This window comes from Elgaria multicarinata, chromosome 4 (genome assembly GCF_023053635.1).
Source record: "Elgaria multicarinata webbii isolate HBS135686 ecotype San Diego chromosome 4, rElgMul1.1.pri, whole genome shotgun sequence".
NCBI lineage: Eukaryota > Metazoa > Chordata > Lepidosauria > Squamata > Anguidae > Elgaria > Elgaria multicarinata.
In genome coordinates this window covers 5,709,465-5,732,567 of record NC_086174.1, presented here as the reverse complement: position 1 = coordinate 5,732,567, position 23,103 = coordinate 5,709,465, and the positions used below count along the sequence as shown (strand labels likewise).

Here is a 23,103-nt window from a genome sequence, read left to right as displayed (position 1 = left end):
TTACTACCTCAAATACTGGAGTTAGCACACAACCATCAGGGCTAGTAGCCATGGATAACCTTCTCCTCCAGGAATATATCCAACCCCCTTTAAAGCCATCCAAATGGGTGGCCATCACCACATCTTGTGGTAGCAAATTCCATCATTTAACTCTGCGCTGTGTGAAGAAGTCCTTCCTTTTATTTGTCCTGAATCTCCCACCAATCAGCTTCATGGGATGACCCCTTTGGGTTCTAGCATTTTGAGAGAGGGAGAAAAATGTCTCCCTATCCACATTGCCTTGTCCTTGGATTAGGAATGGCGCTACGGCTTTTGTGAAAGATGTCTGGAATGATTTTTATTATGGATTCCTAAGCTGACATCCTAAAACAAACGTCTAAATCTTAAGATTTCCAAATAATCATATGAATGTTGAAGTTCAAAGGTGTAGAGCAGCCTTCCTCAACCTGGGGCGCTCCAGATGTGTTGGACTACAACTCCCAGAATGCCCCAGCCAGCTGGGGCATTCTGGGAGATGCAGTCCAACACATCTGGAGCGCCCCAGGTTGAGGAAGGCTGGTGTAGAGGCAAGACCTTTCGCTTACGAGATTTTGTTAATAAATTCCTAAACCTCTTTTCGTGTCATCAGCTTGGAATGTCTACTGCTCCAAATTTAGTGTATGTTTAAGATGGGTAGGAATCCATATGATGTTTGATTTTTCTTAGAAGGCTGTCATCCCCACCCCCTCCCTTTGCAAGTGAAAACAGACTTGGGGAAGATGTTAGATAGATAAAGGTGATAATGAACCACAGAAATGGAAAAAGATAAGGGGAGGGGGAATACATAGCTGAGCATCTGGTATTGAATCAAAAGCTGCTTGTTGACCACAATCCACCATGCTTGCAGGTGGACGTTTTGCTCTGCTCCTGGCATCTCCCTATAGGGGAACGAAGCCCTATATGCATAGTGTTTGCAGTTTGTGGCAACCAGTTTGATTTAATACCAGAAGCACCAGTGAAGGCTAAGGGCCTTGCTAGACCTACCAGATAATCCGGTGAGGAGTAGGAGCGATGGCGCGCTGCAACTACGCGCGCCGTCGCCCTTTTCTAGACGTAACACGCAACGGGGTAAGGGAAAGCCCCGTCGCGTCCTCCAGTTTTTTTAAGATTTAAAGGGCCATGTGCACAGGAGCGCACCAACGGAAAAGGTAAGTGATTTTTTTAAAAAAATAAAGGGTTCCCCGCTCCCCCTGATTCTCCCCCCACGATGTCTGATGGCCCCCTGCCCGCTCTCTCGCCTGTCCTCCCCCCCGTCCGCCATGGCTGTCCCCCGTCCCCGTCCTTCTTCCCCCGCCCCCGTCCGCCATGGCTGTCCCCCATCCCCGTTCTTCTTCCCCCCCGGTCCGCCATGGGTGTCCCCCGTCCCCATTCTTCTTACCCCCCGTCCGCCATGCCTGTCCCTGTCCCTGTTCTTACCCCCCGTCTGCCATGGCTGTCCCCGTCCCCATTCTTCTTCCCCCACCCCCACCCGCCATGGCTGTCCCCATCCCCGTTCTTCTTCCCCTGTCTCCGTCCGCCATGCCTGTCCCCATTCTTCTCCCCCCCATCTCTCCTACCGGGTCCGTTCTTTCCCCCAGCCCCCATCTCCCCCCCCCCCGTGATTCCCCCCCCCCCCCGGCCCGATGGGCACAGCACTCCTATGGAACGCTGTGCCCAATCCGTGGCTTCTCCCAGCTACTCGCTTATGGCCCGGAAAAGCCGGGCCATAAGCGGATCCGCTTATCCCGGTTCAAGGGAGGACTTAGCCCGGCCTGACCCCGGAATCCCCTGTGCGTCATCTGGATGCACAGGAAGGAGACCGGGCCTCACACCGCACTAACTCCTCGTCTAGCAACGGCCTAAGTTGGACTGTAGCCAATTATAATCAACATAAGGTCAATATAGATTTCCTTGAGCATAGGAAGCTGCCTGGTACTGAGATGGGCCATTGCTCCATCCAGCACAGGGGTGGGCAACTTGTGGCCCACCAGATATTTTGGCCTCCAACTGCCATCATCTCTTGACGGGCTATACTGGCAGCAGGGGCTGATGGCAGTTGTAGGGCAAAACGTCTGTAAGGCCACAAATTGTCCACCCCTGGCTTAGTATAATGGCTAAAACTTAGCCTAACTTACCTCACAGGATATGGAATAAACTAGAGGGGAGGAGAACAATGTTTGCCACCTTAGGTTCCTGGGAGGAAAAGGCAGAATATAAGGGTAACAAATAAATAAACAAATAAATTCCTGGCATCTTCAGTTGTGGGATGATAGGCAATGGGGAACAATTTTGCCGGAGACCCTGGAAAGCAGCTGCAAGTCAGGATAAATAACACTGGCTGCAGCTACACATAACACTAAGCCATGGTTTATGTTAATCAGGGTTTGTGGCTTTAGCCATGAGTTGTCTTGCAAGGCAAGCAAACAAACCTAGCTTGTTTCCCCATTTCTGGTTTGTTTCACTCCTGCCCATTCTGCCAGCCTTCAAATTTTCAGGCTGCTCTGATTAATCAGTTTCAGTAGTGCTAACAGGCCAGAAATAAGCCAAGTTTCTGGGTTAAGACATCCCAACAAGCCATAGTTTAAACAAGCCAGCAACAAGCCAAAATTCAACAATCACTCCATGTGTTAGCATTAATGCAAGGCAGAGTAGGGGAAATACTTAATTCGGCTGTATTTTTTTTTCCAGGACTTGGTCTTGTATTTGGCCAAGAAATGGGAGTGCTTTGTTGAAATTTGGCTTGTTGCTGTGTCTGTTGTTGGGTTGTGAACACTGGCTTGTTTAAACTATGGCTTGTTGGGATGTCTCGACCCAACAAACCAACAGACTTATTTTTTGGGTTGTGAAGATCCGAATTCCAGGGGACTAACGTCATGGCGTTTTTAAGAAGCGGGTGGTCATTCAGACTCCTGAGATTTTCCCAGCCTCTCGGTGAAGCAGTATATGAGAATTTCGTCTCCTGCATTTGTAGGCGTCTAGTAGTAGTGACTTCAAATCCTAATTAGTGACAGATTGCAGGTGGGAGGGGAGGTGACGGAAGGTTAACAACCCCGCCAGGTGCCACTGTGTTTCGTGAACGTCTCTCCTGGTGACTCTGCTAGAAGATGGCTCACCACCTCTTCTGTCCCCTCCCCCTGTCTGTGTCCTGGCTGCATCCCCGAGGTCTTGTCACCCTGAATTTGTCTGTCTGAACATTGCAATGGCTTAAGCACAATTGAAAAGAGAGTAGCAGAACTCAACTGGAAAGCTGAAACAGTTGATGTGGTGTAGTGGGGGTGGTGGTAATTAAGATACCCCGTTATCTGGGCTTGATGGACAAATGTCGGGGGAAATGTGGTGGACTGGGGATCACCCTTATTTATTTATTACATTTCTATATCACCCAATAGCTGAAGCTCTCTGAGCGGTTCGCAAAAATTAAACTGCATTATCAGCTGTAGTAGTAGTAGTTTATTACGGTCACAAGACCAGCAAAGTAGAATAGCACTGTGAATACAATGATATAAAAGCAGTTACAGTAAAAATGTAAAAATGTAAAAATGAATAAGCAGATTAAAAAAGAATGCACATGTCCCACTCCTAAAAATACAGGGTTTAGCAAGTAAAAACATTGTCAGACATTTAATATCACCCCACGCCGGCAAGCAATTCCAGCGGCACAAAATGTAGCCAGTTTTGTTATTATATCTCCTATTTGGGAGAGAATAGCTTCAAACATTGGCCGGTCAACAGTTTATGTTCCAATGAACCCCTCTTCTACATGGATCAAAAGACTGAGGTGGTACAGATAGGAAGATATTTAGATATTTTCAAGTAATGAAGCAGGACGTTGCTAGTAATAGTGGAACAATGGACTGCTGGAAATCACTCAAGAAATATTATTGAATTTATTTATTTTTTATTTATTATTGCATTTATATCCCGCCTTTTTTTCCTCCAAGGAATCGTAGAATCATAGAATAGCAGAGTTGGAAGGGGCCTACAAGGCCATCGAGTCCAACCCCCTGCTCAATGCAGGAATCCACCCTAAAGCATCCCTGACAGATGGTTGTCCAGCTGCCTCTTGAAGGCCTCTAGTGTGGGAGAGCCCACCACCTCCCTAGGTAACTGATTCCATTGTCGTACTGCTCTAACAGTCAGGAAGTTTTTCCTGATGTCCAGGAACCTAAGGCGGCGTCCATCCTCCTCCTCTTCCTCTCCATTTTATCCTCACAACAACAACAACCCTGTGAGGTAGGTTGGAGTGAGAGTCCGTGACCAGCCGAAAGTCACCCAGTGGGTTTCCCTGGCCGAGTGGGGACTAGAACCCAGATCTCCTGACTCCCAATCCAACACTTTAGCCACTACACCACACCGGCTTTTCATGACTGAATTCACTGATCTCAGTGTGACCCGGTAACCCAGTCTTCCCAAACTACAATTCCCATCATCCTCAGCCAGGTTGAGGAAAACTAACCATCTGATCAAAGTGACTGAGAGTGCAATCCTACGCATGCTTAGACTGAAAAAAGTCCATGTGTAGAATTGCACCCTTAGATACTCTCATGGAAATGTTGGGAGAACTTTCTTTTAGTGGCCAAGGCTGCGATTTAACTGGCAATGAGATTTATGTATGGTTCTTTCTAACTTGATGTCGAATTACCTTTGGTTTCTTTTTAACCTTGTAATCCACCTGTATCTTGGAATGGGAGATGGAGGAGCTACAGCTAGAATATCATTTCTATTTATTTATTTATTCGTTCTTCCTCCTATTTCTAAGCTGTTTTTGAAAATATTTCCCCCCCTCCAAAGTGGCATCGAAAACTATGGGGAGGGAATTACCCCAAGTGAGGGGTCACTGGTGAGAAGGCCCTAAGCTGCATACCATTTTCAGGGCAGACGTGTTGCTGTTTCCCTGTAGGAATCTCATTCTAAAAACTGGTGAATGCTGGGAGTTGTAGTCTAAGACATCTGGAGGGCACCAGGACATGCAGTGGGGCAGATTGGCAAATTCAGCTGAAGCCAGGGTGGATAAAAATCAATGATTTTTAAAAAATAAATTTAAAAAATCGGATTTCTTTTATTTAAATCTGATTTTTTAAATTTAAATTGGATTTTTTAAAAATAAAATGCTTTTTGAGGAAAAATCTACCTATAGATAGTTTTCTGTTTAAGATACTTTATAGTCCAAAGGTTAGTCATCATGAAATAAGGATTAGTTTTTAATTATGTAGCATGAGGCTGTTTAATTTTTTGGTAAATGAATTCCATTAATCCATTCACAATGTCATGCTCTTCCAGAAGCTTCTACAAGATTATTTTTCTCCTTCCAATAAAGTACAGCGGAACAGTTATGGAGTCGATGGCCTTGTAGGTCCCTTCCAACTCTTATTTATTTATTATTTATTTATTAATTACATTTCTATACCGCCCAATAGCCGAAGCTCTCTGGGCGGTTCACAAAAATGAAAAACATTCAAAGTATAAAACCACAGTATAAAACCATAATATAAAATACAATATAAAAGCTCAACCAGATAAAAACAGCAGCAATGCCAAATTACAAATTTAAAACACAAAGTTAAAATTTATTTATAGACTATTAAAATGCTGGGAGAATAAAAAGGTCTTCACTTGGCGTCTAAAAGCATATAATGTAGGTGCCAAGCGAACCTCCTTAGGGAGCTCATTCCACAGCCGGGGTGCCACAGCAGAGAAGGCCCTGCTCCTGGTAGCCACCTGCCTCACTTCCTTTGGCAGGGACTCGTGGAGAAGGACCCCTGAGGATGACCTTAGGGTCCAGGCAGGTACATTCGGGAGGAGGCGTTCCTTCAGATAGCCTGGCTCCAAGCCGTTTAGGGCTTTAAATGTCAATACCAGCACTTTGAATCGGGCCCGGACCTGGACTGGCAGCCAATGAAGTTGTAAAAGGACTGGCGTGATGTGGTCTCTGCTATTCTATGATTCTAAACTGAAGATAGTTCACCTCGCAATAATTTCATAATTATCTATCTATGATGTGTTTCTAATAGTATAACCAAATCAATATTTTTATATATATATAACTGTGAAACTAATCTGAAAAGTTGCTATTCTAAAAATGAAACCTTCATCTGGTTGTAAATATTAAGATTATACCAGCAAGAATGAGTCTTTGGTAACGCTGAGTTGTGTAAAATACAGCGAGGAAGAGTGCACTTTTTTTTGGGGGGCGGGGAGGTCACATGACTAAATCAAGTCTTTCTGAGTAGTGATTTAAATCAAGATTTAAATCAAATCCACCCTGGCTGAAGCACTGGAATACTAACGTTCTGTGATTTTAACTTCTGCCGTTTTCCTTTTTTCCTAATAGAAATTGACCTGCATACAAAATGTGTGGTGGATGTGGATACAAACAAAGTTATTCTTCATCCTGTGAACACTAACCTTTCCAAAGGAGATGCCAGGTAAGTTTTCTTTTTTCTTAAAATAGAGGCGACATAAGTGCAATTGGTTCACTGCTGGCAAGAACTGAGATTTTGAAGAGATTTTGGAGGGACGAGAGGAGGGGGAAAAGGTTGTTGATGATCTGACTTTGCTTGCTCTCGACCTAAAATGCGGCTTGTCGTTTTAAGCTACGTTTTTACAAGGTGCTGAAAATATTCGCCGGAGGCCACGGAAATAAACATGGCCTTCCTCTGTCTCATACCTCACCCCCCCTAAATTTCCAACCACAGTGTGAGGAATTACTCAAACTGGTCTGTTTTTTCCCCCTCAGGGCATAAATATGACTGTTTTAAACGTGACAGCCGGTTTTCGGGCAGGCACAAATGTCATCTTTTTGGAAGGAAATGCATTCAGACTTTGAAGTAAATTTGTTCTTCTGGATGGTGGGTTGCAGCAGGGGGGGATGGGATAGGTGTTAATTGGAAGGCAACCGGAGCTGTGTCTCTGGATATAGAATCATAGAATCATAGAATAGCAGAGTTGGAAGGGGCCTACAAGGCCATCGAGTCCAACCCCCAGCTCAATGCAGGAATCCACCCTAAAGCATCCCTGACAGAGGGTTGTCCAGCTGCCTCTTGAAGGCCTCTAGTGTGGGAGAGCCCACAACCTCCCTAGGGAACTGATTCCATTGTCGTACTGCTCTAACAGTCAGGAAGTTTTTCCTGATGTCCAGCTGGAATCTGGCTTCCTTTAACTTGAGCCCGTTATTCCGTGTCCTGCACTTTGGGAGGATCGAGAAGTGATCCTGGTTTGTAGCATAATTTCCGTACGTTTAGTTGCTGAATGTAGGAACCCTTTCCCTGAGGAAATTAACTAGAGGGGAACAAGCCTTCGTAGTGAGTAAATGTTGGGTAAATTTCGTTTGTTTGTTTTTGTGCAATCCTGCACACATTCTAACCCTGGTGAAACACAAACCATCAGGTCTAATTGTGGCTTCCAGATGCTTGACACACTCCCATTAAATTTTATCAATTTATTAACGCGCACATGCAGTCTTAGACACCAGCAAAATAAGGAGGTGCATTGAACCCCTGATGGGGCAACCTGGTACTTTGGCTGTACTAGGCGTGGTGAGCTACAAATTTATTGATTGATTTATTACACTTATATACCGCCCCCATAGCCAAAGCTCTCTGGGCGGTTTACAGAAATTCTAAAATTGAGATTAAAAACGAGTATACGAAATTAAAAAATTCTAAAACACAGAACATATACACATGAAGCATTAAAAACCGTTAAAAAAATAAACATGTGGGTGATTAAAGTGTGCCGCCATATGCCTGGGCAAAGAGGAAAGTCTTAACCTGGCGCCGGAAAGATAGCAGCGTTGGCGCCAGGCGAGCCTCGTCAGGGAGATCATTCCATAGTCTGGGGGCCACCGCCGAAAAGGCCCTGTCCCTCGTTGCCACACTCCGAGCCTCTCTCGGAGTAGGCACCCGGAGGAGGACCTTAGATGTTGAACGTAGTGACCGGGTTCATGTCGGGAGAGGCGTTCCGTCAGGTATTGTGGTCCCAAGCCGTGTAAGGCTTTATAGGTCAAAACCAGCACCTTGAATTGGGCTCGGAACATACAGGCAGCCAGTGCAAGCGGACCAGAGCAGGTATTATATGGTCAAACCTTCTGGTTCCCGAAATCAATCTGGCCGCTGCATTTTGCCCTGTGTGCCTGTTCTATGGACATATACAAAATAAGAAAAAAACAAATTCTTGTGTAAGGGAGAGAGGCCAGAGCAAGAGCGTGACAGAGAGAGCCCAGGGAATACAGTCAGTGCAGTGCAGTGATCCAAATTCAGGAGGAGGAGAAAACGCAAGAATGAATGGACCAGATTTATGTACTTGTTTATAAAAATGTGTGTGCTGCATTTCAGCGTAACAAACTCTTTTTAAAAACCTCAATGTATTAAAAAGTTAGGTCAACATTAACATAGAGAAAGATGCCGTTCTTTGAAAACGTCAGCAATAGAAACCGTTGGATAGGCAGATCAAATTGGTTTACCCACTAAATGTCCCAGTAAACAGCTCAGACCTGGTGCTTGAGTGGTTATAAAGACGGTGCCAGGCATCCCCCCTTTGAGAGGGAATTCTACAACAGGGGTACAGTCACAGGAAAGGCCCTCTTGCCAGAATATCCAGGAAACAGTAGTTTAGGGCACCTAAAAAAGGTCCTTAACTGGCTATCTGAGCTGCTTTACAGGTTCAAACAGGTTGTATCGTATTTCCTCGTACGTGGGCAGGATTGTAAGCGTCCACTTGGCTGGTCAGCTGTAGCAAATGAAAACTGCCTCCAGGTGGCCAGGTAGGGGATCTTTGATAAAAGTAGTTCTCTTTTGTTATTATATGCCTCAAATGACTTCAGCAGATATAGGTTGGCCAGTAAAACTCCTGGGCCATTTACAATGGTTGCCTGTACATTTCCAAGCCAAATTCAAGCTGCTGGTTTCCTTATAGAGCTCAGGACTTCAATACCTTATGAAGCATCTCTCCCTGGACATTACGAACCTACCCGAACAATACAGTCAACATCTGAGGCCCTCCTCTGAGTGAGATTTCAAGGGTGGCAACAAATGAGGCCTTCTCTGTGGTAGCCCCTGTTTGCGGAACACTCTCCACAGTGAGGCCAGCTTGCTGCCAACATTGCTAACTTTTTGGCGCCTGGTTAAGAGTTTCATCTACTCCCAGGCCTTTGATGGCTTTTTTTTTTTTAAAAAAAATCAGTTGTTTTTATCAGATCCCAGTATTTTTATTGTAAATGTTTTTTCATCTGTTTTAAATTGTTTTTAAATTTTGCATGCTAAAAGTTCTTTATATTATGTTTTTATGACATTGCATTTTTTAAGTTGCAATTTTTGTGAACCACCCAGAGAGCTTTGGCTATTGGGCAGTATAGAAATAGAAAAAATATATGAAATGAAATAAAAAATGTAGCTCTCAGATTATACATGGCCTTGAAAACCCATTGCGGGTTTGCTTAAATAAATTCCCTTTGCAATATATTGAAGGGTTTGTACTGGGTTCCATTAATCTCTGACCTCATATTGACCAATTCTCTAGAAAGCACGGCAGCCTCCACCCCTTTGCACTCAAGAGGATAAAATGTTACACAGACAACTGTGTGCTGCTTGAAAAAGGCAGCTATTTACCTTATAGTCCTGGGCAAAGCTATTTTAATTTTGGTTGAAGAAGGTCATTTAAGTCCAAATAAAACTTCCACTAGCTATTGCTTTGTCTCCACAAAAGCACACTAACCTAGAAGCAGGAAAGTATGTGGTACTGAGACGCGGCTTCATTTGAATGCTAAGTTCCAAGGAAGCAATGAAGTATCAAGATTCTAGTGTGGTGATGTCTGAGCTATGCGCTAATGCTGCTTCAGCTTCTTCATAAGTAGCTGTTTTGTTAGTTGAAGGCCTGCATGACGTGCATCACTAGCGGCAGAGATAAAAACAAAGGCCTATAATCAAGCCTCTGGGGCTACATTTCTGCAGAAGCACATAGAAAGTGCAAAGTCTGCAGGATTCTTTGCTTGCTTTTTTAAAAAAATATCTCACCCTTATGGCTGTGAAGCTTTCGCATGTGGGCAGCACCAAGTGAAATCTCAGAACTCCAAAGCATTCCTGAATACATTTTTTATTTTTTATTGCTGCTGGTGGAGACGTGCTTCTGTGCGTTGCATAACTCCTTGCCTCTCCATGTGATGACGATGCAAAATATGAGATTGTGCAAATTTGCTTGCGTAATTCGTGCCGAATTCGTTTTACCTTGATGCATGTTTTCATACGGTCTACGCAGAGGTCTGCCTGTTTTTGTAGTTCAAGTGACCGTTTTGAAACTAGTGCGGAAGACCAAATAATGCAGCCTGGGGTGTCCCCCCCCCCATCCATTTCGAAGTTTGCTTTTAAAAACAAAACAGCTGTAGTTAGAAAATGACAGTCCTTAAATTTTAAAAAAAGGAACAAGATTGTAGGAATAGCAGATCCCTGAAGGACATCGTATCCAAGTCTGAGACCTGAGACCAAATGCACAGTTACAAGATGGGGGATACTTGGCTCAGCAATACTACAAACGAGAAGGATCTTGGAATTGTTGTAGATCACAAGCTGAATATGAGCCAACAGTGTGATATGGCTGCAAGAAAGGCAAATGCTATTTTGGACTGCATTAATAGAAGTATAGCTTCCAAATCGCGTGAGGTACTGGTTCCTCTCTATTCGGCCCTGGTTAGGCCTCATCTAGAGTACTGCGTCCAGTTCTGGGCTCCACAATTCAAGGAGGACGCAGACAAGCTGGAGCGGGTTCAGAGGAGGGCAACCAGGATGATCAGGGGTCTGGAAACAAAGCGCTATGAGGAGAGACTGAAAGAACTGGGCATGTTTAACCTGGAGAAGAGAAGATTGAGGGGAGACATGATAGCACTCTTCAAATACTTGAAAGGTTGTCACACAGAGGAGGGCCAGGATCTCTTCTCGATCCTCCCAGAGTGCAGGACACGGAATAACGGGCTCAAGTTAAAAGAAGCCAGATTCCGGCTGAACATCAGGAAAAACTTCCTAACTGTTAGAGCAGTGCGACGGTGGAATCAGTTCCCTAGGGAGGTTGTGGGCTCTCCCACACTAGAGGCATTCAAGAGGCAGCTGGACAACCACCTGTCAGGGATGCTTTAGGGTGGATTCCTGCATTGAGCAGGAGGTTGGACTCGATGGCCTTGTAGGCCCCTTCCAACTCTGCTATTCTATGATTCTTCCCCTATATGGCTTGGGACCAAACTACCTTCTCCCATAAAAATGTCTCTGGGTTTTAAGACCTTCTAGAGAGGCGCTTCTCGGAAAAGGCCACCTCGAGCGCCCCCCTGCCGCCCCTTTGCCTCTTAGTGCCCCCCTGCCTCCCTCTTGCCTCTTAACGCCCCCCTGTGCAATCCCACCACCCCCAAGGGGGCAGTACCGCCCACTTTGGGAACCACTGAGATAGAGTATAACATTATAAACAGTGATAGAAAATGGGAGAAGAGGAGAGGGTTTAGGAGGGAAAACTAGCAGTTCTGTTTTTGCCATGTTTTGTCATGTCCAATGAAAACATATAAATATAAATTTGCAAAACTTAAAATAGAATTAAACCTGCAGTAAAATTAAAAACATGTTAATTTAAAAAAAAAAAACAGATTAAAAAAAAGGGGGAATCCAATATATTAACACAGGTGCAGAGTAGTTCCAAAAGCCTGCCGAAACAAAAAAGTTTTGGCCTGCCTCCAAAAGTGTAGCACGGAGGAAGCCAATCTACCCTCCCTGGGAAATGAGTTCCAGAGCCTTGGAGCAGCCACTGAGAACGCCATCTTTCTGAAACCACTGGAAAATTCTGGGTCGGTGTTCTGCTGTCACATCTCCGGAGCAATCCAGGGTAGACCGTGTCTGACAAGACAGACTAAACACCATTTGGTTCCAGTCCAATTATATAAAACGGCAAGAACAGAAATTGCAGTTTCTGAGGCTGCCTACACAGTCCTGCTAACATGGGACTCGTTGGCAATAGTCACAGAACATGTAACTACAATTCATGACTTGGGGAGGGGGGGTACTTAAGTCATGCCCAGTTTTGCACTGGGACTTTCACTTTTGTGAACTAAGTCAAGTTGCTGAAGCGTCGGGCAAAGTTCAAACTTCTCTATCAAGATCACAAGGCAGGTTGTGTGCCTCGTACGCTGGCACCCATCCCGCTTTCTAAATAAATAGCCTGAAAGCTTCAACGCGGATCTGAAAAACCACAGGCAATATTATTATTATGGCAGAGGCCAACCCCTAGACTCAACATGTCGGAGAACAGGAATTCCTTCCCCTCATGGTGCAGTATTCTCAGGTCTCTTTGCCACCTCCGCTCTAACGACAGCGATCAGGGTGGTTAGAAAGTCCTAGGTTGGGCACTCCCCTTGCTACAGATGTCAGGAAATCCTGTGCTGTGTCCAGATCAATCTTAAATAAGCCAGCGTGTCAGGCAGTGAATGCTCTTCAATTGCCCAGTTTCCACATCTTGGGAAATGGAGAATGCTGCATCCATGCCAGCTCCTTCTGAAAGAGAAGGATCATCATGTCTTCATGAGGCCAGGTTTTAGGAGCAGGACATGCACCTGCAGCGTGAGCGTTGACCCCTTTTCTGCTTTTGATTTGGTGGATTTTATACAGAAAGACCTGTCTCTGCTGCAGCGTAGAAGATTTCAGGCAGCAGCAAAAGATTCCTGTTGTTGCACAACTCAATTAAAATAGACAGGAGGTTGCATCAGTAGTGCAGGTAGAAGGGAGACAGAGCAGGTGTGTATCCATGCCGAACACAATAGGACCTGCATCAACAAACCCCCAGGACCAACATATGTGCTATGTAGAGTGTCAAGATGGGTACAAATGGCGAGGGGTCAGGATGGCAGCCCTGCAGTTTGTACCCCAGACCCCTCCCCTCTGCACACATATTTATAGCCATCGTGACTGTTGTGACCACAGAACCTGGGTATGAATTGGTGTGCGTGAGCAAAAAGCACCCAAGAACCGAGGCCTAAACACAGGGGCCAGGCTGCAGAGTTGTGTGCCGGCATCGGTCTTGAGTTGGTAGAATTTGCGGTAAGCGTCATGGTAGATCAGGAGTGCAGAACCTCAGACTGCCAAATCCAATTCCCCAGGGTTCCCCAGAGAACTACAGTTTTAAAATCTCTTCACTGGCTGCCAGTTAGTTTCCAGGCAAAGTATAAAGCCATTATCAGCTTTTAAAGCTCAGCTAAAAACTTTTCTTTTTCCTAAAGCTTTTAAAACTTGATTTTGTTCTGACTTTTATACTGTTAGTTTTACCCTACCCAGTGCCCGTTTACCCTACCCTGTGCCTGTTTGCATTCTCTTCCCCTCCTTATTGTTTTATTATGGTTTTATTAGAATGTAAGCCTATGCGGCAGGGTCTTGCTATTTACTGTTTTACTCTGTACAGCACCATGTACATTGATGGTGCTATATAAATAAATAAATAAATAAATAATAATAATAATCACCTTTAAAGCCCTACATGGTTTGGGTCCAGGCTACCTGCAGGATCGCCTTCTCTCATACAATCCGCCCCGCGCATTCAGGTCCTCTGGGGAGAATTTACTCCAGCCAACAAAAACAAGGTTGACAACTATTACCCAGAGGACCTTTTCTTCTGCCGCTCCCAGATTATGGAATGACCTGCCTGGAGAGATTCGTCAATTTAACAGTCTTCCGGATTTTAAGAAAGCTATAAAGACTGATCTCTTCCGGCAGGCCTACCCAGTTGAATTTTAAGATGCAATGTGCTACTTTTAATAACATATTAGTTTTAAATGTTTTAATCAAATATATTTATTTCATGGCTTTTGCATTTGTGTTGCACCCCGCCTCAATCCGGAGGGATAGGCGGGTAACAAATTATTATTATTATTATTATTATTATTATTATTATTATTATTATTATTATTATCTATGCCCCCTTATCCTAGCCCCACAGCCTTTGTCAACTGCCAGTTGTCTGTTGGTCTCTGGGCTTTTGCAGGTTCTCCCCTGACCACTTCTTCCCCAATTCTAAACAGTTGAAATTCCTCTCCCAAGGTTTACTAGCAGCAAGGAATTTAAGCTAAAAGAGGCTGATGATTTGGCCTCGCCGCAGCCTGCTTCCAGACCGGCGCACCTCTGGCATGCGCCCCCCGAGAGCTTCTATGAAATTGAATTCGACTCTCGGGCTGAAAAGAGGTTCTGCACCCCTGTGTTAGTTATTAGCAGATTACTTTGTGGTTGGACCGGGGAAAGAGTGTAAGAGCCAGTGTGGTGTAATGGCTAACGTGTTGAACTGGGAGACCCGGGTTCTAGTGTGCACTCGGCCATGGAAGCCCACTGGGTGAGTTTGGGCCAATCACAAACTCTCAGCTCAGCCTACCTCACAGGGTTGTCGTTGTGAGGAGGAGGATTATGTACTTCGCTTTGGGTTCCTTAAGAAGGAAGAAAAGTGGGATATAAACACAATGAATAAATAAGATCTGATTAACCTGCTGTTCTCCAGTTATTTATTTATTTTATTTATTTATTACATTTTTATACCACCCAATAGCCGAAGCTCTCTGGGCGGTTTACAATGTTGGACTGCAACTCCAATTATCCCACCATGGGCCAGGCTGCTAGAAGGAAATAGTGGTGTTAAAACATTTGGGCCACATGAAGTTTTAACTACACCTTGCCCCGCTTTAAGTTAAATTTCCGACGGCAGGTTGTTCTTTATCGTGACGCTTCGCATGAAGCCTTGGCCTCTTCCAAATGTCTGTCATAGCTGACTGCTTTTATTCGAAGTGCTTAAATCACAGATAGCCCTTCCGGCAAAGCTATAATAGCATGTAATTGATAAACCATCAGAATCAATTGCACATGGGTCTGTTGCAGGCTAATGACCAAGGACTGACAGTTTGTAGGATCAATGGTGAGATGATTCTCTTCGTTACCCAGCCAACAATGCTCCCCCGCCCCGTCCCCTGCCGCTTCATGCATAATGTAATGTGTGAGAGGGGCAAATTGCAACTGGGTGCCCTCCAGATTATTATTATTAATATTAACATTAATATTATTATTTACAATATATATACCGCCCCATAGCCGAGGCTCTCTGGGCGGTATACAAAAAATGTTTACAGTCCAGATGTACTGGACTGCAACTCCCATAATTCCCATGGCCATGCTGCTGGGAATTATGGGAGTTGCAGCCCAACGCACCTGGAGGGAACCTGGTTGGGGGAAGGTTTGTACAGAGAAAGCAGGAGCAGGGTGAGATCCTATGGATCAGGTCTTTCCGTATGCAAGGCTTTGCAGAAAGCGCCCATGTCACACATTACGTTAAATATGTGAAATGGGTGTGGAAGAAGGATGCCAAAATGATCAAGCCATTGGACTGCCTTCCCAAAAAGGGAAGGCGATTATTATTAGTTATTGCATTTGTATACTGCCCCATAGCCGAAGCGCTCTGGGCGGTTTACCTAAGACAAAAACACTTAAAAACAATATAGAGAAAAGATAAAGCGTATCAGGGTTGTTTTAGTTTAGAAATTCACCAGGAGCAGAGCCTTTAGTGTAGTGGCCCCTTCTCTGTGGAACTCCCTGCCCCTGGAGGCCAGGCAGGCACCAACACTAGGCTGTTTCCGGCGCCTCCTGAAAACATCTCTGTTTCGAGAAGCCTTCCCCAACTGACTGACTGTTAGAGCAGTACAAGAATGGAATCAGTTACCTAGGGAGGTTGTGAGCTCTCCCACACTAGAGGCCTTCAAGAGGCAACTGGACAACCCTCTGTCAGGGATGCTTTAGGGTGGATTCCTGCACTGAGCAGGGGGTTGGACTCGATGGCCTTGCAGGCCCCTTCCAACTCTGCTATTCTATGATTCTATGACTAGCCACTGTTTTTCTGTTTCCTTCATTTTAAATTGAACGATCTTAATTTGCTTTTTAAATCTTCTTTCTTTTTACTGTTTATACCTATGTTCACCGCTTCGGCATCTGTTTTAGATATTGAGCACTATATGGATTACCGTATAGAAGATTGGTATAAAGAGATTTGGGATATTGCTATTAATGACAAATTAACATGTAATATAAAAGTGAAATGAGGAATAACAAAAACGAATGATTTTGAGGGAATATGGAAACAGTTTCTAGAATTTGTTTTATCTAAGGGGAGTGGGAAAGCACCTCCAGAAGAAACAATGAGATTTTGGAAAGAGGAATAAGATCCCGTGGTGGGGGTGGGTGCACTTTTATGTTAAGTATGATTATGTTAACAGATTAAGCTAGAATATATGTTATTAAGGTTATCTAACATTTGTGTATTATTTTGTTTTATTTTATTGTATGAGTATGTTTAAGTATTGGAAAATAAAAAAAATTAATAAAAAAATTAGATATTGAGCAGTATATAAACATTGTAAATCAATCAATAAATGATAAGTAATGCATGGTGTGGAGAAACTCGATGGAAAGTTTTTATTTTCTTTTTCCTCCCACTGCTAGAATTCAGGGCAGTGCAACAGATCAGCAGTCGATTCCGGGAAGGCCAAGGAAAATACTCCTTTGCCCGGGACATCGTTCACTTGTGGGATTTGCTGAGTGAGGATGTGGTGATACCCCCCTGGCTCAGATGGCTTTAAAATGGGGTTGGACAGACCCGTGGAGGGGAAGGTCCATCAAGGGGCTGTTATTGGCGGTTGTGCGGAAGGCTGAGTGCCAGATGCTGGGGAAAAATTCAGGAGATGGGCCTTTAGTCTGCTCGTGGGCTTCCCAGAAGAGGCAGGCTGACCACACTTGGAAACAGAATGCTTAGCTACGAAGTCCCCTCCTTCCCACATCTCCTCTCCATTATTGCAATTGACAGACTGGAAACAAAAGAAGATAGACCTGGGTAGATGCCTTATGTCAACACAGGCCTTGGTCCATCTACAGCCTTCCTCAACCTGGGGCGCTCCAGATGTGTTGGACTGCATCTCCCAGAATGCCCCAGCCAGCAGCTGGCTGGGGCATTGTGGGAGTTGTAAACCAACATATCTGGAGTGCCCCAGGTTGAGGAAGGCTGATCTAGCAGCTAGATTCTAGCTCAACACTGTCTAATCCGTCAGAAAATGCTTATTACAGGTCTCAGACAGAGTTCCGGTCCCCTAGGCTGAGATCCTTTTTAATTAGATATGTCACTGATCTAAAATCTTATGGCAGCGTGATACGAGCGCTACCTTTGAGCCAGGGGCACTCCCTAATTTTCTGCAACTGAATAGTGACACCATCACATACTGCTTATTATTATTATTATTATTATTATTTATTTATTTATATAGCACCATCAATGTACATGGTGCTGTACAGATAACACAGTAAAAAGCAAGACCCTGCCGCATAGGCTTACAATCTGAACGAATTGATTTCATAGAATCATAGAATAGCAGAGTTGGAAGGGGCCTACAAGGCCATCGAGTCCAACCCCCTGCTCAATGCAGGAATCCACCCTAAAGCATCCCTGACAGAGGGTTGTCCAGCTGCCTCTTGAAGGCCTCTAGTGTGGGAGAGCCCACAACCTCCCTAGGTAACTGGTTCCATTGTCGTACTGCTCTAACAGTCAGGAAGTTTTTCCTGATGTCCAGCTGGAATCTGGCTTCCTGTAACTTGATCCCGTTATTTCGCGTCCTGCACTCTGGGAGGACCGAGAAGAGATCCTGGCCCTCCTCTGTGTGACAACCTTTCAAGTATTTGAAGAGTGCTATCATGTCTCCCCTCCATCTTCTCTCCTCCAGGCTAAACATGCCCAGTTCTTTCAGTCTCTTTCAGGGTGGATTCCTGCATTGAGCAGGGGGTTGGACTCAATGGCCTTTTAGGCCCCTTCCTGCTCTACTGTTCTATGATACTATGATTATGGAAACAAACCTTGATAACGTTCTTATGACGCTGGCTTGTTAAGGGAGAGAGAAGCTGAAGTTCCCAGTTCAGGGACTCCATCTTTGGCTTCTGGTTTGTTTAGCTGCTCCTGTTGGCAAAAGTCACATGGAAGTGATCGAGTAGGTAAGCCAGAATTTTTAACATTCTGGCTTTCCGTGATATGTGAGCCGGGGCAATATGTCAGTGGCTAGAGGGATTGGATGAAGCCAGGGCATCTGGAATATAGTTTTAACTCTAGCCATGGATTCACGGCTTCTGAGAATCCTGCCATTTCAAAGCCTCAACAGCGTAATAGTGTCACAATGCAACTTTTGACCAACACAAAATAATGCAGGTTACTGTGAGTGTTAATCATGCAGGCATGGGGTTGATGCAGAGGTCATTGCATACAGTGGAAACATCTGTTCAGCAGGCAGAACTGTGAAAAGAAATGTTGGATGTGAAACAGTGCTTTAACGCCCCCCCCCACCCCCGGTGGTACGCTTAAATCAGCACTATTTCCTCACCTGGAAAAATGAACGCTGCTCATGGCATGTTATCCTGAAGCAAGTTCTGCATCTGCTGTGGAGAATGCGTCAATTAGGACATGCCTGGGGCCTCTTTTGCAGGAGAAGAGGCTGAAAAATGAAGGCAGCTCAGGGAAGAAACTTAAGTGAGATTCCTTGATCCACCCCCCCCCCCCCCCACACACACACTTCCTGCCCTTTGCTTTGGGCTTGTAACTAAATCTCAGAAATGTTTGCTGTGTTGGTGGTGAAAGTGTAGCCTCTCCTATTGCAGAATTGTTCTCAGGTGTGTAATCATGAACACGTGCCATCTCCAGATGCTGCATTTACTCTTCTTTCTATTCTGGGGGAGTGCAACTGACAAGGAAGGTGTTTCTTCTTTAGTAGATTTATATCCCACTTTTTGCATAGAGGTAGCTTACACTGTTTATAAAACACAACAGATACAGCAGGGACCGTATGATAAAAACAAAACAGCATGACGTAACCAGCTCCATTTGAGCGTTAAACAGAACCTGCTGTTCCTTCCCTCGGGGCAGTTGATGTCACAAAACCCTGAGAGGGTGGAGGGGGTACGGCTGGAGCAGGACCTCGTGTTCTCGTTGCCTATGCCTGTCTCCCTCCTTGCTCCTCTGTTCTGCTCTACGGTTGTTCGCCCTTAAGATGCCACAAGGCTGACCCCGTTCAGAAGACACCTTAAACCAGGCCTTTAACAACAGTGGTGAAGCCAGAAAGCCAGGCTGTGTTCAGAAGACACCTTAAACCTTGGTTGTTTTATTGTGGTTTTAATTTTTATGAACTGCCCAGAGAGCTTCGGCTATTGGGTGGTATAAAAATGCAATAAATAAATAAATAAAACCATGGCTTTAACCATGGTGAATAAAGCAAAAAGCTAGGCTGTGTTCAGAAGTCACCTTAAACCATGGCGAATAAAGCAAAAAGCCAGGCTGTGTTCAGAAGTCACCTTAAACCATGGCTTTAACCATGGTGAATAAAGCAAAAAGCCAGGCTGTGTTCAGAAGTCACCTTAAACCATGGCTTTAACCATGGTGAATAAAGCAAAAAGCCAGGCTGTGTTCAGAAGTCACCTTAAACCATGGCTTTAACCATGGTGAATAAAGCAAAAAGCCAGGCTGTGTTCAGAAGACACCTTAAACCATGCCTTTAACGAAGTGGTTAAGCCAGAAAGCCAGGAAGCCAGGCTGTGTTCAGAAGACACCTTAAACCTTGGTTGTTTTATTGTGGTTTTAATTTTTGTGAACCGCCCAGAGAGCTTCAGCTATTGGGTGGTATAAAAATGCAATAAATAAATAAATAAAACCATGGCTTTAACCATGGTGAATAAAGCAAAAAGCCAGGCTGTGTTCAGAAGTCACCTTAAACCATGGCTTTAACCATGGTGAATAAAGCAAAAAGCCAGGCTGTGTTCAGAAGTCACCTTAAACCATGGCTTTAACCATGGTGAATAAAGCAAAAAGCCAGGCTGTGTTCAGAAGACACCTTAAACCATGCCTTTAACGACAGTGGTTAAGCCAGAAAGCCAGGCTGTGTTCAGAAGACATCTTAAACCTTGGTTGTTTTATTGTGATTTTAATTTTTGTGAACCGCCCAGAGAGCTTCGGCTATTGGGTGGTATAAAAATGCAATAAATAAATAAATAAAACCATGGCTTTAACCATGGTGAATAAAGCAAAAAGCCAGGCTGTGTTCAGAAGTCACCTTAAACCATGGCTTTAACCATGGTGAATAAAGCAAAAAGCCAGGCTGTGTTCAGAAGACACCTTAAACCACAGCTTTAAACATGGTGAATAAAGCAAAAAGGCGTATTTGTTGTGGTTAAAGCCGTGGTTTAAGGTGTCTTCTGAACATGGCCTAGCTTTCTGGCTTAACCACCATGGTTAAAGCCATGGTTTAGGGTGATTTCTGAACGGGCCCCTAGTCTGTTGTGTTGTTGCAACAGATGAACCTGACAGCCACTCTGGAGTTGCTCTAAGATTGAAAGTGGTTTTTAGCAGGGATCGGAGCACCACACAGATACTTTGGAAGAAAATTCAGCGAGCCAGAGAGCATGGAGTTGTTCAAAAGAAGAGAAGAGTTCCAGCGGTTTAGGATGGTGGAGTTGCAGGAGTGATGGCCATCTTTTATACAGACTTTTATATTATTACTTGTGTTTTGGATGCCCCTCCACTCACCAAGTGCTTGAGGAGAGTTTCAATAAAAGTATGACAAGAATAAGAGGCAATAAAAAACCAACTAGAACAAAACTGAAAATACGTACATGGCAATAAAACAGGGGAACCTTCTAACATCAAAGAGTGGCATTCATCACTAAAAGTTGGTGGGATAGTGTAGTTTTTACCAGCTGTTTAAAGACCAGTAATGAGGGAGCCAACCTAACCTTTCTGGGAAGTGGTTCCACACCTGGGGTGCTGCTGTAAAGAAGGCCCTGTCTTGGGTCCCCTCTGTAGGAGGCAGGACATATAACGGAGTCTTGGATGATAAACATCGGCTCCGGGCAGGTTCATGTGGGAGAAGGCCATCTTTCATATACTCTGGCCCCAAGCCATTTATGGCTTTACTAGCTGTACCCAGCGTAACATACGCCGTTGTAGCATATCTTAAAGTTTATAATTAAATATTATCGCGGAGGCGCGGGCTGCTTGGAGGCTGCCGATACAGCGCTGTCTGGCAGACCTGGGAGGGGGAGGGTGGCAGGTGTCCTCCTCTCCCTGGGGTTCCTGTCAGCCTTGGGCCACCCGCCCAGCTCGCATGAGATTAGGCCAGGGCCCGCAGTAGGCGAGCGGCCTCTCACCTGGCCATGCCTCGCTCATGCTCCGGACTGTGGCACTGCCCCCTTCGTGGGGGCGGGGAGCAAAGAGGCAGAAAGGGGGTAGGATTACCTTGGAAAGCCCGGAGGAGTCGAGCGAGGGGCTTAGCAACCTGTATCAGCTGACGTTACACGTTGTTACTGTTGCTTAGCAACCTGTATCAGCTGAAGCCTCTATGGAAACATACCTAAGTGTTTTATTTATGGCTTTATAGGTAAGAATCTGCATCTTGAATTTGGCTCAGAAGCTAATAGGAAGCCGAGTCAAGAGTAGGGTTATATGGTCTGCAAAACACACACCAGACAGCAACAGTCTGGCCACCGTGGTTTGCTCTAACTGTAGTTTCTAAACCCTTTTCAAGGGGAGCCCCAGGCATCACCTACATGAGTGGGTTTTTTAACATAACTTATGTACTGCCATCTAACAAGAATTCCAAATTGGTTTTACCAACTAGAACAATGAGGGGAGGACAGAATTAAAGCAAAACAGCAAGTACCGCCAGCAGGTATGAGATAATTAGCTGTCAGTACTTCAGCAGAAGAGGAATGGTTTTTCCTTCTTTCCAGAAGGAAGCAAGACAAGGGGTTAAATTAACTCCCTCCCAGGGATGAGCATGCCACAATTCAGGAGCCCCCACAGAAAAGGCCCTGCTCCTGGTAAATGACATCCATAAGGGTTGCACCTCAGAGCAGAGCCTCACTGGTTAATCTCAAAGTTTGGTGGAGGGGGCGTGTACAGGCAAGGGTGCTCCTTGTCATAATTTGAACCCAGAACAGACAAATGGGAGTATCGATTTAGTGCTTCAGGACCTACGATAAATCCCTAAAATGAGTAATTTCTCTCCATGTGGGTCTGTTGCTTTATAACTGTACAGCAATACAGTTGTACTTCATTTCCTTTCTTGAGCTCCTTCTGATAAGATATTAAATATTGGATATCGTCATCCAAAGACGATTATGTTAGTGTTTTGCCCACAAACTTACCTCAAAGAGAAGTGTTCATTTTCAGGCTATATATGGGTTTTGTTTTGTTTTTGAGATTTATACTCTAGATTAGAGAAGTTTTTTTGTGATTTTAAAAACAAGACACGCAACTTGAGATGCCAACAGCTAAAAATTGGTATTTTGTGTCTGAAGCCATTTACTCCTGAACTGACATCTTAATTTTTTTATTTTAAAGTAATCGTTTGCTCTGAGTAAATACTCAGGTCTCTTATTAAAGCTCTGAAGCAGAATTTTGTTACATATTAAACCAGTTTAATCTTGTGCATAACGGCTTTTCCAATTCTGAAGTGTCCATTAGAAAACCCCATAGGTGTGGCTGCCCTAAAAAAAAACCAGCCATGATCTAATCCCTGATGAACAGACAAGTTCTTCCTGGAGGCCCCACGTGTATCGAAAATGTAAGACACAGGTAATTCTGCACTGTGAATTAACGTCTAGGTCAGTAGACCAACTGCATAGACAAAGCCTACCTGCAAACAAATCCCACCCAAAATTATTCCAATTACACCTTGTTCAGGACAGTATTTAGTATTAAATATCCAAAATCTCAAACCAATGAAGCAGACCTAAAAAAAAAAAAAAAAAACCCACATGATTTCCCCGTTTTTCATATAATCAATGAAAGTGAAATTCAAATCTAAATTGCCTTTATCATAAGGGAACTGGGGGGGGGAGGAAACCCCAGTTAAACACATATCTGATGTCTGGTTATGCCAAAGTAAAGACACACCAAAATACAAACAGATACAGGTGACATGTCAATTATACTATATGGTTGAACGGTTGTTATTGCAGATCTAGACATTGTTACATGCCGATCTAGACACTAAAGCAATTGACCTGTGCCAAT

At 44.4% G+C, this 23,103-nt stretch overlaps 1 protein-coding gene across 2 annotated transcripts in view; it reads left to right on the top strand.

The window, feature by feature from the left end:
- KIF13B (kinesin family member 13B) overlaps nucleotides 1-23,103 on the top strand; it is a 227,945-nt gene that overhangs the window by 16,274 nt on the left and 188,568 nt on the right. For both annotated transcript variants that reach the window (XM_063123720.1, XM_063123719.1), the window contains exon 2: nucleotides 6,350-6,443. In XM_063123720.1, coding sequence (XP_062979790.1) covers nucleotides 6,350-6,443 — 94 coding nt within the window. The remainder of the gene's footprint in view (nucleotides 1-6,349; nucleotides 6,444-23,103) is intronic.